This window comes from Echinops telfairi, unplaced genomic scaffold (genome assembly GCF_000313985.2).
Source record: "Echinops telfairi isolate 266 unplaced genomic scaffold, ASM31398v2 ScPeMD7_70;HRSCAF=299, whole genome shotgun sequence".
NCBI classification, from domain to species: domain Eukaryota; kingdom Metazoa; phylum Chordata; class Mammalia; order Afrosoricida; family Tenrecidae; genus Echinops; species Echinops telfairi.
Window position 1 is genome coordinate 63,246,082 of NW_022103968.1, and position 21,895 is coordinate 63,267,976.

General features: G+C 55.8%; 1 protein-coding gene across 1 annotated transcript in view; it reads left to right on the forward strand.

Annotated features, from left to right (window-relative positions):
- Positions 1-49: 49 nt before the first annotated feature.
- The window catches only part of UNC5B (unc-5 netrin receptor B), an 81,660-nt gene continuing 59,814 nt past the window's right edge, over positions 50-21,895 (forward strand). Inside the window, exons 1-2 of the mRNA XM_045291688.1 lie at positions 50-212; positions 402-623. Of these exons, the coding sequence (XP_045147623.1) occupies positions 50-212; positions 402-623 (385 nt within the window). The remainder of the gene's footprint in view (positions 213-401; positions 624-21,895) is intronic.

Consider the following 21,895-nt stretch of genomic DNA (forward strand, 5'->3'; position numbering starts at 1 on the left):
CCAGGGAGAGGGCCCCGGGGGAGAGGCGCCGGAGTCGGGCCGCGGGAGCATGCGGGCCCGGAGCGCAGCGCGGGGCGCGCTGCTGCTGGCGCTGCTGCTGTGCTGGCACCCGAGGCTGAGTCGAGCAGGTAGGGAGCGCCGGGGCGTGAGGGCGGGGGGCGCGGGGACCCCGAAGTTGAGGCGGCCCTTCTCCGCGCTGAGTGCCGCCGAGCGTAAGCGGCCAGGGCGTCCAAGTTCAATGGCAATCAGATTTCCCGTTCAAAGTGGGCACCGGCGCCGGCTAGGTAGGGGCGTAAAGTAAGCGAAGCTCCCTGAGTCCACACACCCCTTCCTCTCCCCCGATGGCGAGCTTCTGTCCTCTGAACGGGTTGGTGTCTGCGTCGGGGTCTACCTGCCGGGAGCACGCACCTGCATCCTTCCCAGGGCCCCCGGGGCCCCGCGCGCCTGGCGGCTCCAGAGGGTCCAGCTGTTGCTGCGCGCGCCGGGTGTGCGCTCGCTGCCGTTCGCCAACTTCCCACCCCGGCCGCCGCTCGCTCACCTGCCGCCGCGCGCTTCGCAGGCGCGGACCCGCAGACAGGAGCCGGACAGCGGGAGACCGGCGGAGCCTGGGATGCGCTCGTCAGGCTCGGCCAGCCAGGGCAGCAGAATCGAAGGCGGGGGAGGGATTGAATCCTCCCCCCTCCCCCCGGCACACCGCTTTCCTCCAGACCGCTGGCGCCCAAGTCCGGCGGGTTTTTTTTATTTTTCTGAGTAATTGGGGAGCACAGGGTTCATAGTGGATCTTAAGGGGTTATCCCCTTGACAGGGAAAGAGATGAGGGACCCTCGCCTCTGGACTGCGCAGGAGACTTGTAGGGAGTTGGTGGTCTCCTGAATGAAGTCCCTAACATCGAGCTCCCTGCCCCCCCGCCCCCCGCCCTCCCGCTGTGGATGTGTGTCTCGCTTGTCCTCCAGCGGGATGAGCCCTTGCCCGCTGGCCTGGGTCTTCCAGGGGAGTCACTGGGCACAGCCTTTTTTGCTTGTTTGTTTGGGTGGGCTGGCCGGAGTAGCTGACCTTCTTGTTGACTGGGGTGGGACTCCTTGAGGCTGGAAATGGGGCAAGGATGGCGTGCCCCCCCCCCCCAACACCCCACCCCCCACCCCGTACCTTCCATGCACCTCCCCCTCCCCCGCATAACCAAAGACACACACCCCACTCAAGAATTAAGTGATTCCCACGGACCAGGAGTGAGGGCTTACTTCCAGCGCATCCCCCACTCTCCCCCCCCTCCCCAGTCCTGTTCCATGAAGTTACAACACTCAATCATTTGATCCCAGTTAATTATGATTTGGGCAGACTCTGGTATTTAAAGCAGTGTTTTGAAGTTGGGAGGTAATGATGGGGTGGGGGCAGACTGCTGAATGACCATCCTTGTTTTAAAGGGTGCACTTGGATGTGGAGGTGCACCGCTTAGGGTATTGGTTTTGGTTTGAGTGTTTGGAGGGTGGTGATTGAGGGGCTGGTGACGTCTCTGTAAATGGTACATTGGCACACGGTTGGCTCTTGATCTGGAATGAATACCAAGGTTTCTGGGGATGGTGTGTGTGTGTGTGTGTGTGTGTGTGTGTGTGTGTGTGTGTAGGTAGGTAGGTAGGTGGGGGGTGTGTTCCAGTGGGCAGGAGAATAACAAGAAGAGCTCTTCCAAACTCCAATGGGAGGGCTGGGGGTGGCCTGCCTTTCCTGCTTAACAAAGCATCTAGTCCCCATCTTCCCCAAAAGAAACCCCAGGCCCAGGGCTTTGATGGATTTGGGCACAAGTGGTGCCCAGCTAGAAATGGCCTGTAATACCCAGCTTTGATTTCTTAGTCAGAGCTAGGCGGCATCGGAATTGTGCTCATTACTTCACGCGGTGGGAACTTCCTGCCCACCAGCAGTAGAGGGGCCAGCTGGCGGGGTGGTCTGAGACTTCCTGTTACTGGGAATGTGTGGGCCTTAAAAACTGGGGGGCAGCGGGGTGGGTTATGCCCCTTCCACATACCCTTTGTTCCAACATCACAGACACAGCATCTTTTTTTCACAGAGCTTTTGGGGCTCCCCCATGGGCTCCTCTTTTTTCCTAGCCCCCTTTCACTGATGGGAAAACCAAGGCCAGTGTGTTGGCTTTCCTGGATTTTGCCTGGCCTTGGTGGGGCGTATAGAATTGTATATAGGGCTGGTGTCTGATAGGCTGATTGAGGTCACCTAGGACCCCCTCCCTACACCCCTGCTCACCTCCACCTTGAGCTCCAGATTAAGCAGAGGCAAGAACAGTTGTGGACACAGAGTGGAGGGCTGGGGGTGGGGGGCGGTATCCTTTCAGTGTCCAGGTTCCTCTCAAGTAGCCACAGGAACCTCTTTCTCTTTCCCCCCACCCATGAATATGGGAATACGTCTCTTTAGGGCACTGTGATTTTTCTTTCTTTCTTTCTTTCTTTTTAACCATAAAGTTTGATGATGGGAAAATCAAACCTGGAACCATAAAACCCCAGACTCTGGGAAAGAGATGTCAGCAAGTGACTGGCTCGCCAGAGGCCACTTCAAAAGCCCCAGTTGGCCAGGGACGCTTCCCACCCTGCTCCACCGCCTTTCCTGGAGCTTTTAATGAACCTTTCCTTGGCCTCTGTTTATCAAGCCAAAGTGTCTTGATAACACTTCTTCTAAAAGTGCATTTAAAACCAGAATTTTCCGAGTGTGTGTGTGTGTGTGTGTGTGTGTGTGTGTGTTGCTCCGTTCTTGTCTTCTACACGACAGCAAACACCCCTCTCACTTAAACCAATGGAAAATCAAGAGCCTATTAATGGGTTTTCTCATTAAAGTCAAAGTACCACTGCAGGGGACGAATATTGTCCGTAATCTAACTTCTTCCTCCTCTTCTTCCCCACTGCCTCCCCAGCAGGGAATTATGTATGACACCCTTTCTGACCTACTTAGCAGTGGAAGCTTTGGGACAGGCCCTGACTTGTCCTCGGTCAGATGGGATTTATGGATAGAGGTGGGATTTGAACTCAGACCTTTCAGATCTCAGGCAAAAGCCCCCGAGGGCCCTTGGTTCCACTTGAGATTTGAACTAGCTGTGGAGGGTCTGGGGCTGAGATTCCGAAAGTCAGCACCACCTGAGGCAGTCAGCTGACAAGCCGGGCGGTTTGGCGGCCAGGGTGGCCTGGGATTTGTAGCAGGATATTGCAAAGACTGAGCGTCCAGGGGAGGTAGAGCAGGCCAGGGCCAGAGGTCCAAGGTGAAGGACTGAGACCAGCCACCCAAAGGTGACTCCATTCTGGGACTTTCCTTGTCTGTAACTGCCCCACCCACCTTGGGGGAGGCGGGATCAGGAGTTACTGGGTTAACAAGGAAGACGAATCACAAGCCAAGCTTCTCCATTAGCATTTTAGAGGTCGACCCCCATTTGCACTGTCAGGGACCAAGTGCATTTTTACCCTTCATTTTGATGCTTTCTGGCTTCATCTCCATCCCTCCTCTCTTTGTCCTGAGCTGCTCCCATGCCACAAATTCTGTGGGACTCTATCCCTGGCTGCCAGGCCAAAGATGGGGCCTGCCTCCCTCCTCCCCTCTTGATAGGCACAAATGCTTTTGAAAGCCTGTGGCAGACTTTGGATATGAAGAGTGGAACCCTGTCCACTCCCATGAGCAAGGTTAGGGATTCTGATGGACAGCCCTGGGAATCTTCCCCAAAGGCTAAGCATTTGAAAAGCAGCCAGCTCAGCCGCTGGGGCCTGTGGGACAGTGGGGGCAGGGATGCAGTCCTGGATGGGCCGCCTGGTGCTGCTGGAGCCGGAGCTGGGCTGGGAGGTAGTGCCTAGGCAGGACAGGGAGGAGAGAGGAGGGTTCCACAGTGAGTCCCAGAACTTGAGCTGCTTCTGGCCTCCTCCTTCACCTCCTCCTCTTCCTTCTCCTCCTCCTCCTCCTCCTCCTCCTCCTGTTTTCTAAACAGCTTCTACAAATGGACTCATTAACGCTGTGAAGGCAAAATGAAACCAAACAAGTGGAGTCGTGCCTTTCCTTTTCTTTCTTTTATTAAAAAAGGAAAATTGTTCAGTGCCATCAGATCTGTTCTGTCCTTGCCTCTAAGGTGCATTCTCCTGTACCCCTTTTAAGGTAGACTTGTTCTGGAGGCTCCTGGCATATTCAAAGTTCTCTGGCAACTACGCCATAATTCAAGGGCATCAATCCTTCTTTCTTCCTCGTTCACTGTCCAAGGGTCACATGCTTAAGAAAAGGCCAGGGTTTGGGTGAGAGGTCCCTTAGCCCTCCAGGCGACATTCTCTGCTCTTTACCACTTTAAGGAGGTCTGTTGCCACAGATTTCCCGGGCCCAATTTGATGTTTGATTTCTTGACAGCTGCTTCCGTGAGCGTTGGTTGCCGATACATAAAACCAAATCCCCGACAGCTTCAGTCATTTCCGCATTGATCATGACGCTGTGTGTTGCTAGCATGGTTGTGAGAAGCCTTGATTCGTAAGCGGTTCAAGTCCTCTTTGAGCCAGCAAGGTTGTGTCCAGTATATCGCTAGCTGGCCATGAGGGCTCCTCCATTCCTGGGGTCCCGTTTTTCAGATGGTCCAGTTTCTCCCTTGTATTTGCTCAGCATACAGATGGAAGTAAATATGGGGGGAAGAAATGGGGAAATACCGTAATTATAGTAGTACAAGGAAAGGACGGGTTCAGGAGGTCTATGGGAAGTTGGCCTCCTCATCCTTTTGTCTTTGCTCTCCTGAATTTGGTGTTTGTCTTCCTCTGGACCTGCACAGAGCTGGCAGGTGGGGGTGTGTGTGCATTTTGGTGAGATAGAGCCAGGAAGCCCCTCCCTGGTCGGTTTAGAAGAAGATTGGCTATCCCAGAGCTGGCCTCTGCTCCTGGTGGTGAGTTGGGTAGTTGGAAAGTGCAGCCCAGCTGCTGGTGAGTGCTCAAAGCCCAGGTCCTGGGGATGCTCCTTCCCGAGCTCCTGGTCTTGAAGAGAATAATGGCAATGGAAACGTTTCCTAAAGTGCTGCCATAAATTAGCCACCTCCCCCTCGCTCGCCTTCCCCTGACTCCTTTATTGGCCTCTTCCTTCTCTCCGAAAGCAGGGAGTTGCTGGAAGCGCCCAGATTTACGACAAAGCAGCCTAATTAGCATCCCGCAGCTTGTGGGTTTGATTCCAAGCCACTGCACTGTCACAGCGTTGCTGCGGCTAGGCTCCCTCTGGCCCCTCTACACCCCCCTGCCCCGCCCACCTAGCTAAATCCTTTTGCTGGAGCCCCCACCCCAGCTCTCACCACCTCCTAGCAAGTGAGCCTGCCAGGCCACCCCATTGTCACCTCCCAGCGCAGGCTGCCCCCAGCGCCTCACAACTCCCTCACCTGCCGCTGCCGCTCACTTTGCATGGAAAGGCAGGCTCCTGGGTGTGAGAGTGTGTATTAGGAGTGTGTCGGTGGGAGGTGAGAGTGGATATGGAAGGAGTAGGTGGAGGTGGGAGTGTGTGGTGGGAGGTGCTGGTGAGGGGAGATGCGGTGTCGTGTTTGGGTGTTAGGTGTGTGAAAGTGGGGTGTGTGCAGGGAAGAGTGTGTGTGTGTGTGTGTACGCATGTGCTGAGTGGGGCTGTGAGAGGTGTATGGGGGTAGGGCTGTTCAGCTGCGGTGTGCTTTGTGTGGACACAGGGGTGTGTCGTGTGGGGCTAGTGAGTCGCTGTGCAGCCAGGGACGTGCTAGTTATTGTGCCGTGTTGGGGCTGGGTCTCCACTCAGGATGCAGCCTTTTGTGCTAACCTGTTGTGGGGTCTGCCACGGGGCGGCACCGATAGTCTGTGCCGGTCTACTACCAGAAAGGTTGGAAGGTCAAACCCACGTGGCCGTTGCATGGAAGGAAGAAAGGCCGGTGATCTGCTTCCATCAGAATGACAGCCTAGAGCCCCGGCGCCACGAGGGAGTCTGGCCCGGTTGGTCAGCAACTCTGGATGTTGCTCTCGTGATGGGCGCCAACCCTCGCTGACCAACCTGTGGCCCTATTTCCACCCCAGGACCTCTCCGGCTCAATGGATCGGGTGTGTCTTGGGAGACCTGCCCCTCTCAGCCATCTCAGACAGGATGGGGTAGGGCCTGGGCAGGGGACAACTTAGAGAAAAAAATGTCCTTATTCTTTGCTTCTCCCTCAGTGGCTCTCAAAGATGGAAAGAGCCCAGAAAATCCTTTATAAGCACTGGTCAAGATTATTTTGGTAAAGCTGGTGAGAAGAGCAGGTGGGGAGGAGGTTAGGGGGCTCAGAACCTGGGGCATCTCCTTCTACTGTGGGACCTGGAGCAAGGAAGTCTCTTTCCCTCTCTGGGTCCTGGCTGGTCTCCAGTGTGGGAGAGGTGAGCGGTGGCCCCTCCGGGCTGCCTTTCCCCCTCTGGTTCCATCTGAAAGGGCTCCCAGCAACAGCCAGCAAGGGACAGAGGTAGCTTCAGCCAGCACCATGTGCTTACAGGGGCCCCCAGAAAGTCAATCTATCTACTGGGGTGCCCTTGTGTGTGCTACACAGCCCTGGGTCTCTCTCCAAAGCCACAAATCACTCCTCTTCCCAGGACCTCAGTCCTTTTTTCTGTTCCGTAAGTGTCTCTTACCCAGAGACCGAGAGGAAGCCATCCTGGGCTTGGGAGAAAAGAGGTCTCACCATCCACTCCCCCATCCGAGGCTCCTGTAGGAGGTGTGGTAACACGGGACTGCCCAGACCTCGAGCTCTGATCCAGTTCTCAGCAGACAGGTGGTAGCTGATTGTGTGTGTGTGTGTGTGTGTGTGTGTGTGTGTGTTGGGGGCTGGGGATCCTGTTCCCCATCAGGTATTGGAACACCTGGCCCAGCCCTAAAACCTGGTGTGAGGCTCAGAGGTGGACAAGACACAGGCCTGGCTCCTATGGAATTGATGGACTTCGTGTTGCCTCCTGATTATGAGGTCTGAGCCATGTGCAGGGCCTGTGCTGCTGGAGTAGGGGATAAGAGAAGCATAGATAGATAGATAGATAGATAGATAGATAGATAGATAGATAGATAGATAGATAGATAGATAGATAGATATGATATAGATGTAGAGATACAGTGTCTGGTGTGGTGTTTAGAGGACAGGCTGTACAGACTGCTTGGGTTCAAATCCTGACTATGCCCCTCTTGGGCTGTGTGTGTGTGGGCAAGTTGCCTACCTCTCTGGGCATTCGTTTCTTCATTTGTGACGTGGAAGCAATAGTCCAGCTCCATCAGCTGATTGTTGTAGCGATGAATGAGATAAAAGCATCACAGCTGGTTTTGCTCGGTAAGATTCGATTTCATCACCTTTATCCATCCTCTCACTGCCTTCGAGGCGATGCCGACTCAGAGTGATGCTACAGGACAGCATCGAACTGTCCCTGTGAGTTCCCCAGATGGTAACTCTTTACAGACGTAGAAAGCTTTGCTTTGTCTTTCTCCCTCAGAGTGGCTGGTGGTTTTGAACTGCCGACCTTGTGGATCGCAGCCCAACATGTAACCACAACACCACCACGGCCCCACTTCATGCACCCATCTTCACTGGTGACAAGTATTGGGCAGAGAGGGGGAGATGCCTAGGATGTTGGGAGGAGGTATTTGAAGTTCACAAGTGCCTGGGCAGTTCGGAAGGCTTCCTGGGGGAGCCTGACTGCCCCTTGAAGGGTGAGTATAGTTTGGCCGATAGAGTAGAGGGCATTGCTGGCAGCATGGTGCGGCAGGGGAGAAACACTTTTTTTTTTTGCATGTCTTCCCAGGAAATAAGTTCTGAATTCAGCCCTTGGCTCTCATCTGACCATCTAGGGAAACAAGAGACTTGTGGGGTCAGGGGCCCCTTCTTATGTAGTGGAAAGAGCCAAGGCTTTAGAGTTACAAGGATGCCTCTGGGTTAGGAGCCCAGGGATTCTAATTTAGGGATTCTAACTTAGGGATTCTGGACTTAGAATCCCTGGACTCTGGGTTAGGAGGCACAAACTCTCTGAGCCTCAGTGTCCCTGTCTGTGGGATGGGCATGAGGCAGGGAATCGCACATGCAGTCCTCACCCCGTGGACTTGTGCCCCCCCTGCCCCACCCCCCCACCCCCAAATCTGGCTGACCACTGGCAGGGCTTGGCTCTGCTTCTCTCCCTGAACATCTCTGGACAGGAAAGCAGTGTGCAGAGTCCCCAGGGGGCAGCTATCCGGTTGCCCAGAGAGCCAAAAAGAGGGACAGGGAGAGGAGAAACGGTTCTTCCTGGCTCGGGTACCCAGCTAGTCAGCAGCAGCCCCGGAGGCGTCCCAGCGGTCTGGGAGAAGTCCTGCTGCCATCGCCCAGGAAGGAGCTGGCATCCCCTGGAGGCCTTCAGTGGCGCCTGGAGGCACTGCCGACATCAGGAGCCGGGACTTAAGGAAAGCAGTTCTATAATGCGATCAGAGGCGCCTGCCTGCCCGGCGTGGGGCCTCCCACCCATGGAGGGTGGAGGGCTTATGAGAAGTGGAATTAGAATTCCAAGAAAGCAATTCCTGGCAGCCTCCCCCAACCCACCTGTGGTCACTGTGACGGCTGCCCAGAGCTAGGCTCAAGTCAGAAATGAGTGAGCAGGGACCTGGGGTCAGGTGGTATGCCTTGTCCTTGCTTTGCCACCGAGCTAGGCCACTGCGGGATGGGGGGCAGTGTGGGCCGGTGGGAGGAGGCAGGATGGAGTGGAGATGAGTAGGGGATGGGGGCGTAGCTAGGGCATTGGAAGGGCATTGGAAGACTGGGGAGTTGGGTCTGGTTTTGCTCATCCATGAGTCTGTGGAGCCCAGCACAGGGCCTGGGGCTCCATGAGAGTCTAAGTGTTTGTACCATGGAGGGCCACGCCCTACTCAGACAAGGGGCCGCTGTGATCCAGACTTACTGCTAGGTACAACTCGCCAAAGAATGTACTAGAAGAGTGTCTTCCTTTGCGAATAACCTCCCCTTCCTGCTGGGCTGCTTTCCCTCCTTGAGCAGTTCCCGCGCCCCAGGCACAGCGGAAGGCAGAGCTAGGTCACCAGTGGTCAGCCCCCAGGTAGGAAAGCATTTACTACTAAATTCAGGGGAGCCACCAAGCCTTGACCCAGCCTTATGGTCAAGTGCCCTCGGACCGCTGGGTGGAGAAAGCAGACCAGCAGACACTGGCAGGGCTGGGAAGCTCAACACTTTCATGCAAGGTGGCCTTTGCAAGGCACAGGTGACAAGTCCCTTTAAAACATTCATTTCCTGTTTGCATCCTCAGCACCACCTAACCTTCTGGTTGCTGAAGATAACACCCATGCATGGACACTAGCTCTGAGGCCTGGGAGCAGTGGGACTGACGGCCCTCTGTTCCCCATAGCAACTGCCACCAGCTTCTTGGCAGGATCTGGGTAGCTACAGGGCCTGGCTGGGCCAGGCTCCCCCTGGCACTCTGTCCAGTGTGAACATTCAGGGAGCACCCCTGAGAGATTAAACACCTCCAGCCCGTTGGCTGAGGTGCCAGTAGGCCTGGCCCAGATAACCACCTTCACAGCTGGGCTCTAACTGACCCGTGCCAGACGTGCCCCCACCCCAGGGTAGTATGGAGTTCAAGCCTGGCAGCTAGGACTGTGTGGTGGCTTGGCACCATGAACCCTGCTGCAAATGTGGTCTGGGCCCACAGTCTCCTCTGGGCCCCCGCACTTCTGTGTGTGCATGGGAGACGACTGTAGACAGAGCCCCAAGCCTCATCCTAGCTGTGCAGCAAATCTGCTGTGTGACATGCTCGTCCCTTTCCCTCGCTGGGCCCCAGCGCCTTCACTTTCTAAGTGAACAGGGCCCATCCTGGAATCCGAGAACATGGCCTCCAGGTCTGACACCTCCCTAACCATCGTTCTCCGCGTCTGTGTCTTGGCACCCCCAAGTGAGGAGAATTAGTGGTTCTCCTCACGGCAAAGAAATCCATTCACAACATGCAGTTCCTTCTCCCCTCTTCCTTTTGTCTAAGGTCCTCCTCTTGAAGGAGCGGCGAGCCCTGGTGCTGGGGTGGGTTCCATGTTGCGCTGCTAATTGCAAGGTTGATGGTTCAAACCCAGAGCTGCTCTTGACGGGGAGATGGTTTCCGCTTAAGGCGGGGCATGGCTGTTCCCTGTGGTTCTTCCGGCCATAAATGCACAATTGTAAAGCCACTGTGCTTGTGCTCAGGAGGCCCCTGGCATTTCCCTGGGGATTGTCAGCCTGCGGGAGAAGCCTGCTTTGGCTCGCGTATTTGACCAGAGCGTTTGGCAGAGGAGTCAGGAAGCCTTCGCTCCACGGCCAACCCCTGCCAGCGTGTGATTGGCAAGTCGCTCTCAGAGCCTCAGTTTACCCATTGACAGAAAGAACAAAAGGAACAATACCAGTAGGCCACATGAGAAAACACCCAAAGGGGTGCTTTAGAAAATTCCCTGGGGTCCCCAGAGCCGCAGATCTGAGGTGGAAGGAGGCAGTGGAGCAGGGTCTGTACCCCACGGACTTGGAGGGGTGCCTGCTGAGAGCTGTTCGCTATGAGGCAGAGAGGTGAAGCCCGCACCTCCATTTCCCAGGCTGGAGCCTGAGAGTGGCAGGCTGGGCCCTGCCTAGCGCTCCCCAGAGAGCTGCATTCCAACAGTTTGGGCTGGTTCCCATCCCTCTGAGTGTCCCCTTCTGCCCCTGCCGTGGGCCCTGCAGCCCAGAGCAGGGAGGCCAAGGTGCCATGTCAGGGAAGGTTAGTGTCAGAGCCGTTTTGATGCTGTCCCAGGTAGCACACCATCTGCCATGTCCACCAGAAATTATATAATCCCTCAACCAGCTGCCCATTTTCAGAACAAATGGGGCAGGCAGCACAGCGGGAGTGGATGGGGGTGGGGTGGGGAGGGGGGGTCTTGTCTCCACTCACCTGTCTCCCCGCTCACCCGCCCCCGGACCAGTCTTCATTTTCCAGGTTGCTCCCACACTGTCCAGAGCAGGAGACTTTAATGCCAGGACAGAGTGAGGCCAGGAGTGGCAGGGGACGGGGGCAGATCTTGCCTGGTGGACCCCAGGACAGCCTTCATTTGGCTTACTGACTACACACCTGTCAAGCAGCACCTTGCCAGCCCTACCTCCCTTCTCCTGCCAAGGTTGGAAGAGGTAGGGGTGTGGGACAGTTCAAGCTTTCTGGGGAATAAAGGGGAGAGAGCCCCCCCACCCCAAGTTCCTACAGAGATCTTTCCTCCTAACTTTGTCATAAAAAACTAACTGGATTAGGGCCGCTGGGCTCCCACTGCTGACTTTTCAGCAAGCACGGAACCCTGCACCTCCAGGGCTTCTTCATTGATAGATAGCGTTGCCCACAGAGCCCCAGGGTCTTAGGAACCACGGAGACCCAGACACCAATCCTGCCTACTGTTTGTGCAAGGTTAGCCAGGCCACTGGCCTCAGTGTCCCCTCCTCTGTGGAATAAGGGTCCTGGAAGCTTCGCACAGCTGTCTTGAACACTGAGTGAGTTAATGTGTAACAGGGTCAGAAAAAGAGCACAAACTAATGAATGAAAGCTGTATTCAGTGGTACCCGATCCTGCTTTCTTTCTGTCAAGAACATAATGATACATCATGACCAAATGGGGTTTTTATTCCAGGAACCTAAGGATTAGATTCAAAAGGACTCCATTAATATGAACAGCATATAGCATATTAATACACAGTATTAGTGAAGCGAAGGAGGCAACAATCCTGTGATTATCTCCATAAACTCACTGCCACCCAGTCAATGCCCACTCACAGTGCCCACACAGGACAGGATAGGACTGCCCCTGTGACTTTCCAAGCCTGTAACTCTTTACAGGAGAAGAAAGCCTCATCGTCCTCCCTCGGAGTGGCTGGTGGTTTCGAACTGCCAACCTTGCCGATCATAGCTGAACAGTAACCACAATGCCCTTAGGGCTCCTCAATAGATAGTGGAAAAGCCCAGGACAAAGTTTAATGCCCATTCATGTTATAAACATATCAATGAAGAGATACTTCTCGGCATGGTATAATATATGTATGTATACCTTAGTCCTAACTCTGTATTTAATGGGCATTTTTACAAAGATCAGTAGTACAACCTGGATACCCACTCTCTCTGCTGCTACTCAACACGGCTAGAGGCATGTGCCAAGGCAGTTAGACAAGAGAGGTCAATTAGAAAGCATAAGAATAGGTAAAGAAAGAGGAAAATGATCTCTACTGTGTATTAAAACACAATACGAAGGCTCCTGAAAAACAAAGAATAAAAGGTTTACAACCTACAAAGGGCTAATATCCTGAGTATTACATGGACAAAGGACCACAGGGTGACAGAGAAATGGAGGAAAGGACATGGAAATAGAAAACTGGCTGTTGTGTTGTGGCTGAGCCGGCTCCAGTGCACAGCTCCTCTTGGGGGTCAGAGAAGGAAGCCATGCCTGCCGGCCCCACCTTCATGGTCAGTGGTCACTTTGAGCCCCCTGTTTATTATGGCTCTTGTGTCAGCCCCTCTCAGTTAACAGCAAGCTGTCCCTGTTGGTTGCCATCTTTACGGGAGCAGTCTCCAGGACTTACTTCTCCCATGGAGCTTGTATGAGTCCGGGTAGACTAGAGAAACAAATCCAGGGAGACCCATATGTGTATAAGAAAGAGCTTTATATACAAGAGCGATTGAATATTGAGAACACATCCCAGCTCAGTCCAGATCAAGTCCATAAGTCCGGTATTAGCCAATATGTCCGATACCAATCTAAAAAGCCCTCTTCAAACTCACAAAACATGTGCAATGATGCCAAATGCAGGAAGAGCACAGGCCAGTGGGTGGAAAGTCTTGTGGATCCAGTGGCAGGGTCTCCACGTGGCACCTGCAGCTCCAGGGCTCTAGCATAGCTCCATGTGTCTTGTCCGCAGGAATATCTCCCAAGGAGTAAGCCTGTGTCCTGCCTCCAGTGAGCTCGTTATCGCCTTAGTGCCTCTAAAGGAGGTCAGCAAGCTGAGACCTGATTGACAGGCCAAACTCCACCCCTTCACTCCTAAGTCTCAAATTGACAGCAGATTAAGTAACTGCCACAGAGCTGTTGGGGGCTGTCAACGGTCAACCTTCCGGTTAGCAGCTGAGCGCTTAAGTGCTGTGCCACCAGTGTCTTCACTTGTAGTTAGAGCAGCGCAAATTAAAACAACGCTGTTAAGAATGTGACAACCCAAGGTGCCAGGGAGGCTGTGGGGGAACAGGTCCCCTTTGGCTGTGCGGGTGAGACGAGTCTGTTTAGTAACATGCAACAGAAATATGCGTGCGCTCCAATGTTCCACCCAACACGCTGTGAGCAATCTTCCTTTAAGAGACTCATTCATCAACACAGAAGCACGTATGCCCAAGATTACTCATGGCAGCACCGTGTGCTGGGCAGCAGTGCCCAGACAGCCTGGATGTTGGAGGAGGGCAGTTGCAGAAACTATGGCACAGCTATAGACGGCAGTGCTCCCAAACCAAACCTGCGGACTGCCATCCATCAACTTCCACTCATCAAAACCCACAGGGTCTCCGAGACGGCACATCTTGACAGTAGACAGCCTCATCTTTCTCCTTCAGAGCAGCCCCTGGGTTTAAACTTCTGACCTTGCAGTTATCAACCAACCCAGTGCTTAACTCCTTAAGTGGAGTGCTAGGTAGCTACAAAAAAAGGCAGGTTGACACTCTCCGTGCACTGATACGGAGAGATGCCCAGGACGACAGACTAACAAGAGAAAGCTCTGTGTACAATCGCCCTCTCTCCTGGTGGCCTCTTGAATACACCCCCCGCCCCCTTCCCTCCCTGGGATGGATGCCCTTCTACTCTGGTTATGGATCCACGTAAGGAGCCAACAAGAGGGCCGGGACCCCTAAGTGTCACCCCTGCCCCAGCTCTCACTGAGACCTGGTTCCACATCCCTTCCACTCTTGGGACTCAATTTTCTCTTCCACGGCATGGGGATCATGGATCCTGCATCACTTCACGGAGAGGAGGTGGGACCGGCATCAGGACACTCGGTTCCTGTGCATGATGGGGGTATAATTTCATCTACGGTTTACCCTAGGAACTGCAGGTAACCTGTTAGGCCTCAGATAAACCATGGACCATCCTTTCCAACCCCTTCTTGAACACACACACACACACACACACACACACACACACACACACACACTGCCCTATTCTCTCTGGAACTGCAGGAAGTTATTTTGCTGTTACTTTGACCTGAAAGGGTCCCATCCACGTTCAGTTCCATTTGCATACTTGTGTGTGGCAGGACCCTGAGCCCCTGGACCACACCCTGCCCATGCTCCACCCCCATCCCCGGTCTGGAGGATGCCCCCCTCACCCTGCTCTGTACCATACACAGTCTTCCATCCCTGAAACAGCTCTGAGGGGAATGTCTTAGCAGAGGAGCAAACGGGCAAGGAAGGGAAGTGACTTGGCCATTTAGCCCTCGACTCTGGACTCTCAATTCAGTGCTCCTTCCACAAACCCACTCTGGGCCCAGTCCCCAAGGCAGGGACCAGGTCTCACTCATGCCTGTGTACCTCTGTGGGTGTCGCAGGGAGCGGCAGATGCTCACGGCCCTGTGCGGTGGCCAGGGGTGGAGTGGGGGGGCATGGAAGGTGCTGCTTCGTAAACACAGAATCCCACGCAGATGTAGTTCTGTGGATTAGTGGACCGACCTGAGCCATGTCCCCAGGCCCGTCCTCACCACCAGGCAGCCCTGCTTCCCCCACCCCACCCCCAGCCCCAAGTCTGAGCACGCTGGCAGATCAGCGGGCCTGTGAAGGAAAGGGGCCTGACCAGAGTTCAGCCTCTCCACACTTGGGCAGGCTGGTGGAGGGCTTAATTGCCGGAAGGTCCTGCTCCAAGCCCAGAGAACTCCGCTTCCCCGTCAATAAGTCGTTTATTACACACTTGACAGTGCCTTCCCCCACCCCCACCCCCTGCTTCCCCCGGATCCTGGGGAGCTGGCCGAGGGCAGGGCCAGCTGAGGGAAGCCTGGGCTGGCCGGCCTGATGTCAGCCACCTTTGCCTGCTGTCTCATCTCAACCTCCTAAACAGGGGTGCTCACCTAGGCCTCTAGAGGCCTGGCCACTGCTGAAAGGGTAGGCCAGAGGCCTCGGAGTGCTCCCAGCATCTCCTCCTCACTGGTCCCTGGGCTTTCTTCTCAAAGCCTCTCTCGGGGATTTATGAGGACTTGGGTGCCTGGTGGGCGAAGCACTGGTCTGCCAGCCACAAGGTTGGCTGTTCAAACCCACCAGCTGATTCATGGGAGAAAGACGAGCAGTCTGTTCCCATGAAGGTTACGGCATTGAAATCTCTGCTGGAGAACCCCACTCTGTCACCGTGAGTTAGGTTTGGTTGGCCCGAGCTTCCTAGAATTTAAGAGGAGCCCCTGGGCGCTGACCCTCCTTCCATCGGGTAAGAGCCGATCATGGGAACAGTCGCATGTCGTCAGGTGCCAAGGTCATGACCAGGCTCCTGGGCCTAGAAAGCTGCACATGCACAAGACCCTTCCACCTCATGAAGCTGAGCTGCCCCGGGAGATAGCGCAGGTGAGAGGGCTCATCCCCTTTTTACAGACACGGGGGACTGAGGCAAAGAGAGGGGAGGCTGCCGCCAGGTTACCTTGTGACTGGCTCCCCCCTCAGGTTCCCCCTCCACACTCGCCTCAGGTTGGTGGATGAGAAAGATTAAGTAAGGATATATTCTAGACTGTTAGCGATAGTCCTTTGTGGGCACCTTGTCTTAACGTCTTGCCTTGTTAATGTCAGAGGACCCCACAGGGGACTAGAGAGGACCATTAGGGCTTTGGCTGTGATTGTCCAAGAAGAGTAGGAACAAAACCTCCATTCCAGGGCCCAGCAAGGGGAGCTGCTGGCCCCTGGAGTGACCTGCCCCACCCTATCCCTTACCTCTGGCAAGGGTGGGGGAGGGGGAGGTGGCAGAGGAATCTCCATGGCTGGTCAGTGACCCAGGTCGCCTCTCCTGGGTAGCAACAGCCAACCAGGTACTCTGACCATGGGGTACCTGGGCCACCTGCCTCATCTCTGGGGTATGCTTTTCCCTTCCTTTGAATGCTTACAGGGTCTTGGACAGCTGGGACCAACCTTCCCCATGAGGGAAATTCCAGATCCCACCACATTCCAAATTCCACAGCCTTATCTGGCACTGTTCAGTCTGGCCTTTGATAGGCTTCCCAGTGTGGGAGGAAGGACCTTCCCACCATCAGAGAGATGATGGAGGTGAGGGTCCGCCACTTTGCCACCCCCAGGCTCCCTGGGTGTGTCAAGGCCTGGCAGGCAGCAGGCACGGGCCGTGGCAGACACACCTGTGGTGTTCCTACGGAGAGTCCTGGCACCAGGGATGGGATGGGGAGAGGAGAAAGGAGACTGGGCCAGGCAAGCTTTTGTGTGCACAGCTCTGGAACCCTTCCAGAGCTGAGGCCACGCAGGATCCTGTCGCGCTCTCTCCCCATCTGCTAAACGAGAGGGCTGGGATTCTGGGCCCCCGTGGCTTTCAGCTCTGCGTTCTGAAGGCCCTGAGCCTGTGCAGTCTCCCCAAGGGGCAGAAGAAGGCCCACTGGCCAGAGCCACACACAGAGCCAAGCCTGTTGCTGCCCAGTCAGCCTGACTCAGGGCGACCCCTGGGTCACAGAGGGGCACTGAGCTCCCGTGGGGGGGAGGGGGGTGTGTCTTGAGAGAAGCAGGTTGTCAGGCCTTTCTTCTGCAGTGCTGGGGTGGGGGTGGGGGTTCTGGCTGTCGACCTTCAGGTTAGAAATTGGGCATAGTTTGTGCCCATCAGGGTCCTGGGGAACCTGCGTGCCAGCGGGAGTGTGAATGCTATGGTGAGTTTCTATGCCAGCAAACAGGCTTGGTGTAGAGTGCCTCCCCTCTGCACTCCACACGGCTGCCCCTCCTTGTCACTCCCAGAGGCCTGCCCTCAACCCGCGGCTTCTTTGTCTGGGCCCCAAGCACTTGTTACTGTCTGTAGCTATCATTGCCTGCTCACCGCCCTGGCTGCCGGAGTATCTAGAATGCAGCCTCTGGGTGTGGGCACGGCCCTGCCTCTCCCTAGACCCCACCTCTTAGAACAGGAGCTGGCAACCAAAGCAGGTGGTCAGGGAGTGGATAATCAAATCAGGACTTCCTCCTGTGAGTGTGTTCAGAATTCACACACCCAGCCTTTGTAGTTATAGGGGGGTTTGGGCTGTAGGAAATCTAGGTGGGCCTTGGGTCTGTGAATTTTGACAGATCACCCCAGGGGACTCTGCTACACTGTAGGCTCTTGCTAGACAAAGAGAAATTAGTTTGATGGCATGGCTCTCCACCTTGACCGAACCAAGGGCCCACCTGGTAAACTTTGAAAGTCCTCATGGCTAGAGATTCTGCTTGTATTGGTCTTGGATCTACCCAGGCAGTTGTACTTTGTAAAAGGGTGTAGGTAGACCCTGGTGCAGCTGCAATGCAGAACCCAGGATCAGATGAGCCCCAAGGCCTCTCGTGGCCCCAAGTTCTGCCATTCTTGGAAAGTTCTGCAGGGTTAAAGGTTAAGCTTTTCTCTTTGTTCCAAGTGGCAAACCCAAGTTTCACATGGTGGGGGTGGGGGTGGTGGGGGTTGGTATTATGTCCCTGAGAAATCTGCGTGGATGAGAAAGGGAGATGCCCAATTTGAGCAGTGAACGTTGCCTCGTGGCCCCTCTCCACTGACTTCCTCCGTTCCACACAGCCCCCAGCACCTCCCCTTCCTGGCAAGACGGCTGAGCTATGTTGAAACCTGTCTCTTCTCCTCCCCTGATAGCACCGTTTTAAATAAGTTCTTCATTTACCAGAAGTTCACACCACAGCTTATGTGTTATATGAGAAGCAAAAAATCTTGCGTTCATGGGGGAAATGTTCAGAAACACAATGGGGGGCTGCAGAGGGAGTGCAGGCAGGAGGGCAGGCGGGCGGGCGGGCAGGCTCTAGTGGACTGGAGCCTGTGCCAGGCACCCGCTGCCCCAGCCCTGGCAGTGCCTTGCTCCTCTTGGCTCAGCATGTGGCTGGCAGGGGAGGTGTGGGGATGGAGGGCCTGACCTCACGGCTGCTGGGAGGCTTGGGGCTGGCTGCAGCGTGATGCCCCACTCCGCCAGTCAGCGCCCAGTGCTGCTCTTGCTTTCTTGTGCATCTTCAGTGGGCTTAGAGGAGCTCTCGCTGGGGATGTGTCTTGTCTGCTGCTTGGCCCCAGGGACCCAGATGAAGAGGGGTTTGGGAGCCAACTTCATCTTCTTCCCAGGACCCTCCTTCCTGGGCTAAATGCCTGCCACGCTTCTCCCCAGCCCGGCCAACACATCCTGGTTGCTTATCCCAGTTTTCAGTTGGCAGGGTGGGGGTGGAGGGGGTGTAGTGGGTGGCTTCAGGGAGTCCTAACAGCTTTGTTGCTTGGATGTGTGTCTGTCTGGGTTGCATCCAGGGATTTGGGGTACTTAGTACCAGGCTCTTTTGCAACTGAGCTCTTACCCCAGGATTTCTGTCTGCTCTTTCTGCCCCTGGTGGGGGGCTGGCAGGGAGGCTTTGCCTGTCTTATCTTTGAATGTACCCTGGGCTCTTTTTACTCCAGTGACCTTAGAATAAAGGTTCTGATAGCCTGAAAAAGCCCCACGATTGGGGTTCAAGTACCAGTGTGCCTTGTAGTCTTGAGCAAGGCTGGTTCTCCCTCCTGGCCTCACTTTCCCCAAATGGAATTTGAAAGAGTTGGCTCTGCTGGTCTCTCAGGGAAGTGGGACCCTTCAGCTCTTGTGTACAGACTTTCAAAGGTGCCCTGGGGTGGCCCCAACATGGGTCTGAAGCCCAAGGCCAGCACACTCGTAATAAATATTGAGCCGGCAGAAGCTAAGCCGCATCCCAAGCCTCTGAATAAATAAAGCGCTACCCAGAATAACAGCCCCGGAAAACGCTGGCAGCTTCAGCCAGCTCTCACCTTGGCCCCTCCCACAGGTCATGCCTTTGTCCCACCTCCAGCCCCCCAAGGTAGCACTGCCCCCACTGGCTTCCGTTCACTGCAGTCCCAGGCTTTCAGCTGGCAGGACCGCTAATGAGGGCCAACTCTGCACATGGCAGCTGGGGGCCAGGCCAAATCCCCTTCTTTGTCAGGATGCTTTTTCAAGCATCGCCCCGTCCCTGGGAGATGAACGCAGGCCAACAGAGGTGTTCGCAAGATACACCAGGGGGCAGAGTTTGGGGTTCATTGTGGGACTTGTGTGTGCGCTTTCCTGGGGTTACAGTTCAGGTTTTTTAGGGACAGAGACCGGACCATGAGCCTGGCCAAGTCTAAGAGCGCAGGCTGCTGGGACTGAACAGATCTTCGTTTTAGAGAGGCGGAGACTGATGCCCCGGGTGGGGCAGGAGAGGCTCCCATGTCAACATGGGAGGCTGGATTGAATCTAAACTTTGGCTGTTAGCCCCTACCTGATACAAACCTCTACCCGTCAACAGGTCACCTGGTCCTTGGGACTCAGCCCATGCCCACGCAGAGGCGAAGACCAAGCCAGGTGTCAAGGCACCTCTATTCTGTTGGTCCTGGGCCAGCCTGCAGAAAAGCCCTGCCCTTGGCCTGGGAAAGAGAGGGCCAGCCCTCCACATCTCTTGGGGCTCCCCAACTTGGTGAGAGCCCCCCGGAGAGACTCTTCTGAGGAAAGTTCTGAGAGGTGAAAGGCATCCCCCATTAACACATGCTAGTTTCCACAGCTGGCCTCTGCAGGGAGGACCCCAAAATCCAGGTGGGGTTTTAGCCCCCATTCTATTGGGGAGAGCGCCAAGGTCAGGCGCAGTCAGGAAGTCACATGGCTGAGCTGGATGCAGAGACAAGTCCTGGGTTGCTGCCTTGCTGGGCACTTGGGGGACTCTCCGGCCCCCCCTTTCTCTTGTTCTGTTTGGTCTGAACCCTGGGGGGAGACCCTTTCCCCAGCATGTGTCACCCCCATTGATCCTCAAGCTCTGTGGTGGGACACACAAACCCCCACACACACTACCCCCTACCCTCCCACCCACCCCAGGGCTGCAAGTGTCAGGCCTGGGTTGCAGTCCCTGATGCCTGCAGCCTGGCTGCCTCTGACATTCCGCCCCAGAAGATAAGGATCCTGTCTGGCGCCTGAGTGCCTGCTTTCTTCCTTCTTGCCGAATCTGTTCCCTGATTATCTGCAGACAGCCCCTCACAAAAGGGGCCCCCTGGGAGGGGACCCAGACCACTAAGAAAGGCAAGAGGGGGTGGGCCAGGTGGCCTGTAACCACCAACAGGCCCCAGTGTACCGGACCTCCTGCTATTCCTTCCCCCACCCCCCTCACTGCCCCACTGGAGGGCCATGTATTAAGTTCCCTGTGGAGAGCTGAGACCTTGTCTCTCTGGGTGGGACTGACCCACTTCAGCTGGAAGAAGCGGGTGTGTGGACTGGACAGGGAGGGGCCCATGCCAGAGTGGGCTGAGCTGGGGACAGAGGGTGGGGTTCACTTCCGTGGTCGGCGTTCCTCAACATCAGGACTGGACAGTGCCCAGAGAGGATGTGGTAGAGGCTGCAGACGGCCACATCCTGTGGGAGACGCTGGCCCTTCCCAGGCCAGACAGGACTGAGGACAAGGGGCGGGAGGCAGTGGGAAGATGTGCAAGGGGGTTCCCCGGCCCAGCTTCCAGCTCTGGGCACTGCTCATGGAGGACGGCAGGGCTGGTGTTACCTCCCAGCCTCAGCCTGAAAAGAAGGGGCCTCCTAGGGCTCGGGGACGGTGTGAAGGGCGCAGGAGAGCCACCTTGTGGCCTGGACTAGACCCCCTGGCCGGCAAGGCTCATGGTACAGTCCCCACCTTGCCGCAGCAGAGCTGCCAGGGCCCCAGAGAGCACCTGGTCCTAGCTGGCCAGTGCACAAATGGGGGATTCCAGTTCCAATCTGGCCCAGCCAAGTCAGGGTCCCCTATTCCCGGGTGTTGACCCCGCTGGGAGGTGGAGGCCTGGTTTAGATCCACCCTTTGCCACTCACAGGCTCTGTGTCTTGGTGAGTCTCTGGGCCTCTGGGCAGAGACTGGCTAGGGTGGGGGGCTCACCAGAGGCATGCCTTCCCCAATCCCAGGGTTGTTGAGACGATTGCATGTCAAGCTAGAGGTGCTATCAGCCTAGAGTGGCATCATGAAGAGGATGGGGGGTCTTCAGCTCTGGCCAGGGCCAGGCCAACTCACTGCAGGGGGCTGTGGTTAGCTGCTTCCCTCTGGGATACTGACAAATGAGGGCTTTATCAAGCTTCCCCTGCGTCCATCTTGACTTGCTATCCCCACCCCCACCCTCACCCTCCTTCAAAAACCATGTGGGGGAAGAGAAACTGCAGATCATTTTTTATGGCTTCCTGGCCCCGGGAGCCGGGCCCTGCTGTGGGCTGCATTCCTGAGCCCCCCCCTCAGAGCCTTTCAGCTCATAAATGTGAAGCCCGGCCTCGAGGAACTGGCTGTTAAGCTGTCCACAGAGCTCCCACTTAGAAAGTCATAAAGCGTTTCTCAGATGGATCCGGCTCCTCCCACCCCCACCCTGACCAGAGGTGGCCTCCTGGGCTTTCCCTGCCCAAGACCCCGTTTTGAAGCATCTTGCAGTCGCCCTGCTTCCCCTTGGTCTCCCCTTACTGCAGAGGCAGTCTTGAGCGGCTTGAGCCCTGAGGAGGTCCTGAGGGGTGAGGATGGGGGGCAGGCTGGGCCCTGCTCCAGGCTGTTCTCCTGAGAAGAGGGAAAAGTCAAAAGGCCTATGGCTGCATGTCAGTTTCCACTCACGTGTGTCCAGTTCCATGCTTGGCAAGTCCTCACTCATGTGAATAAGGAGACCTGAGCGCCACAGGGTTCTTGGTGAGTTGAACCACAAGGCCGGTGGTTCAAACCCCCCAGCTGCTCCTGGGGGTGGGG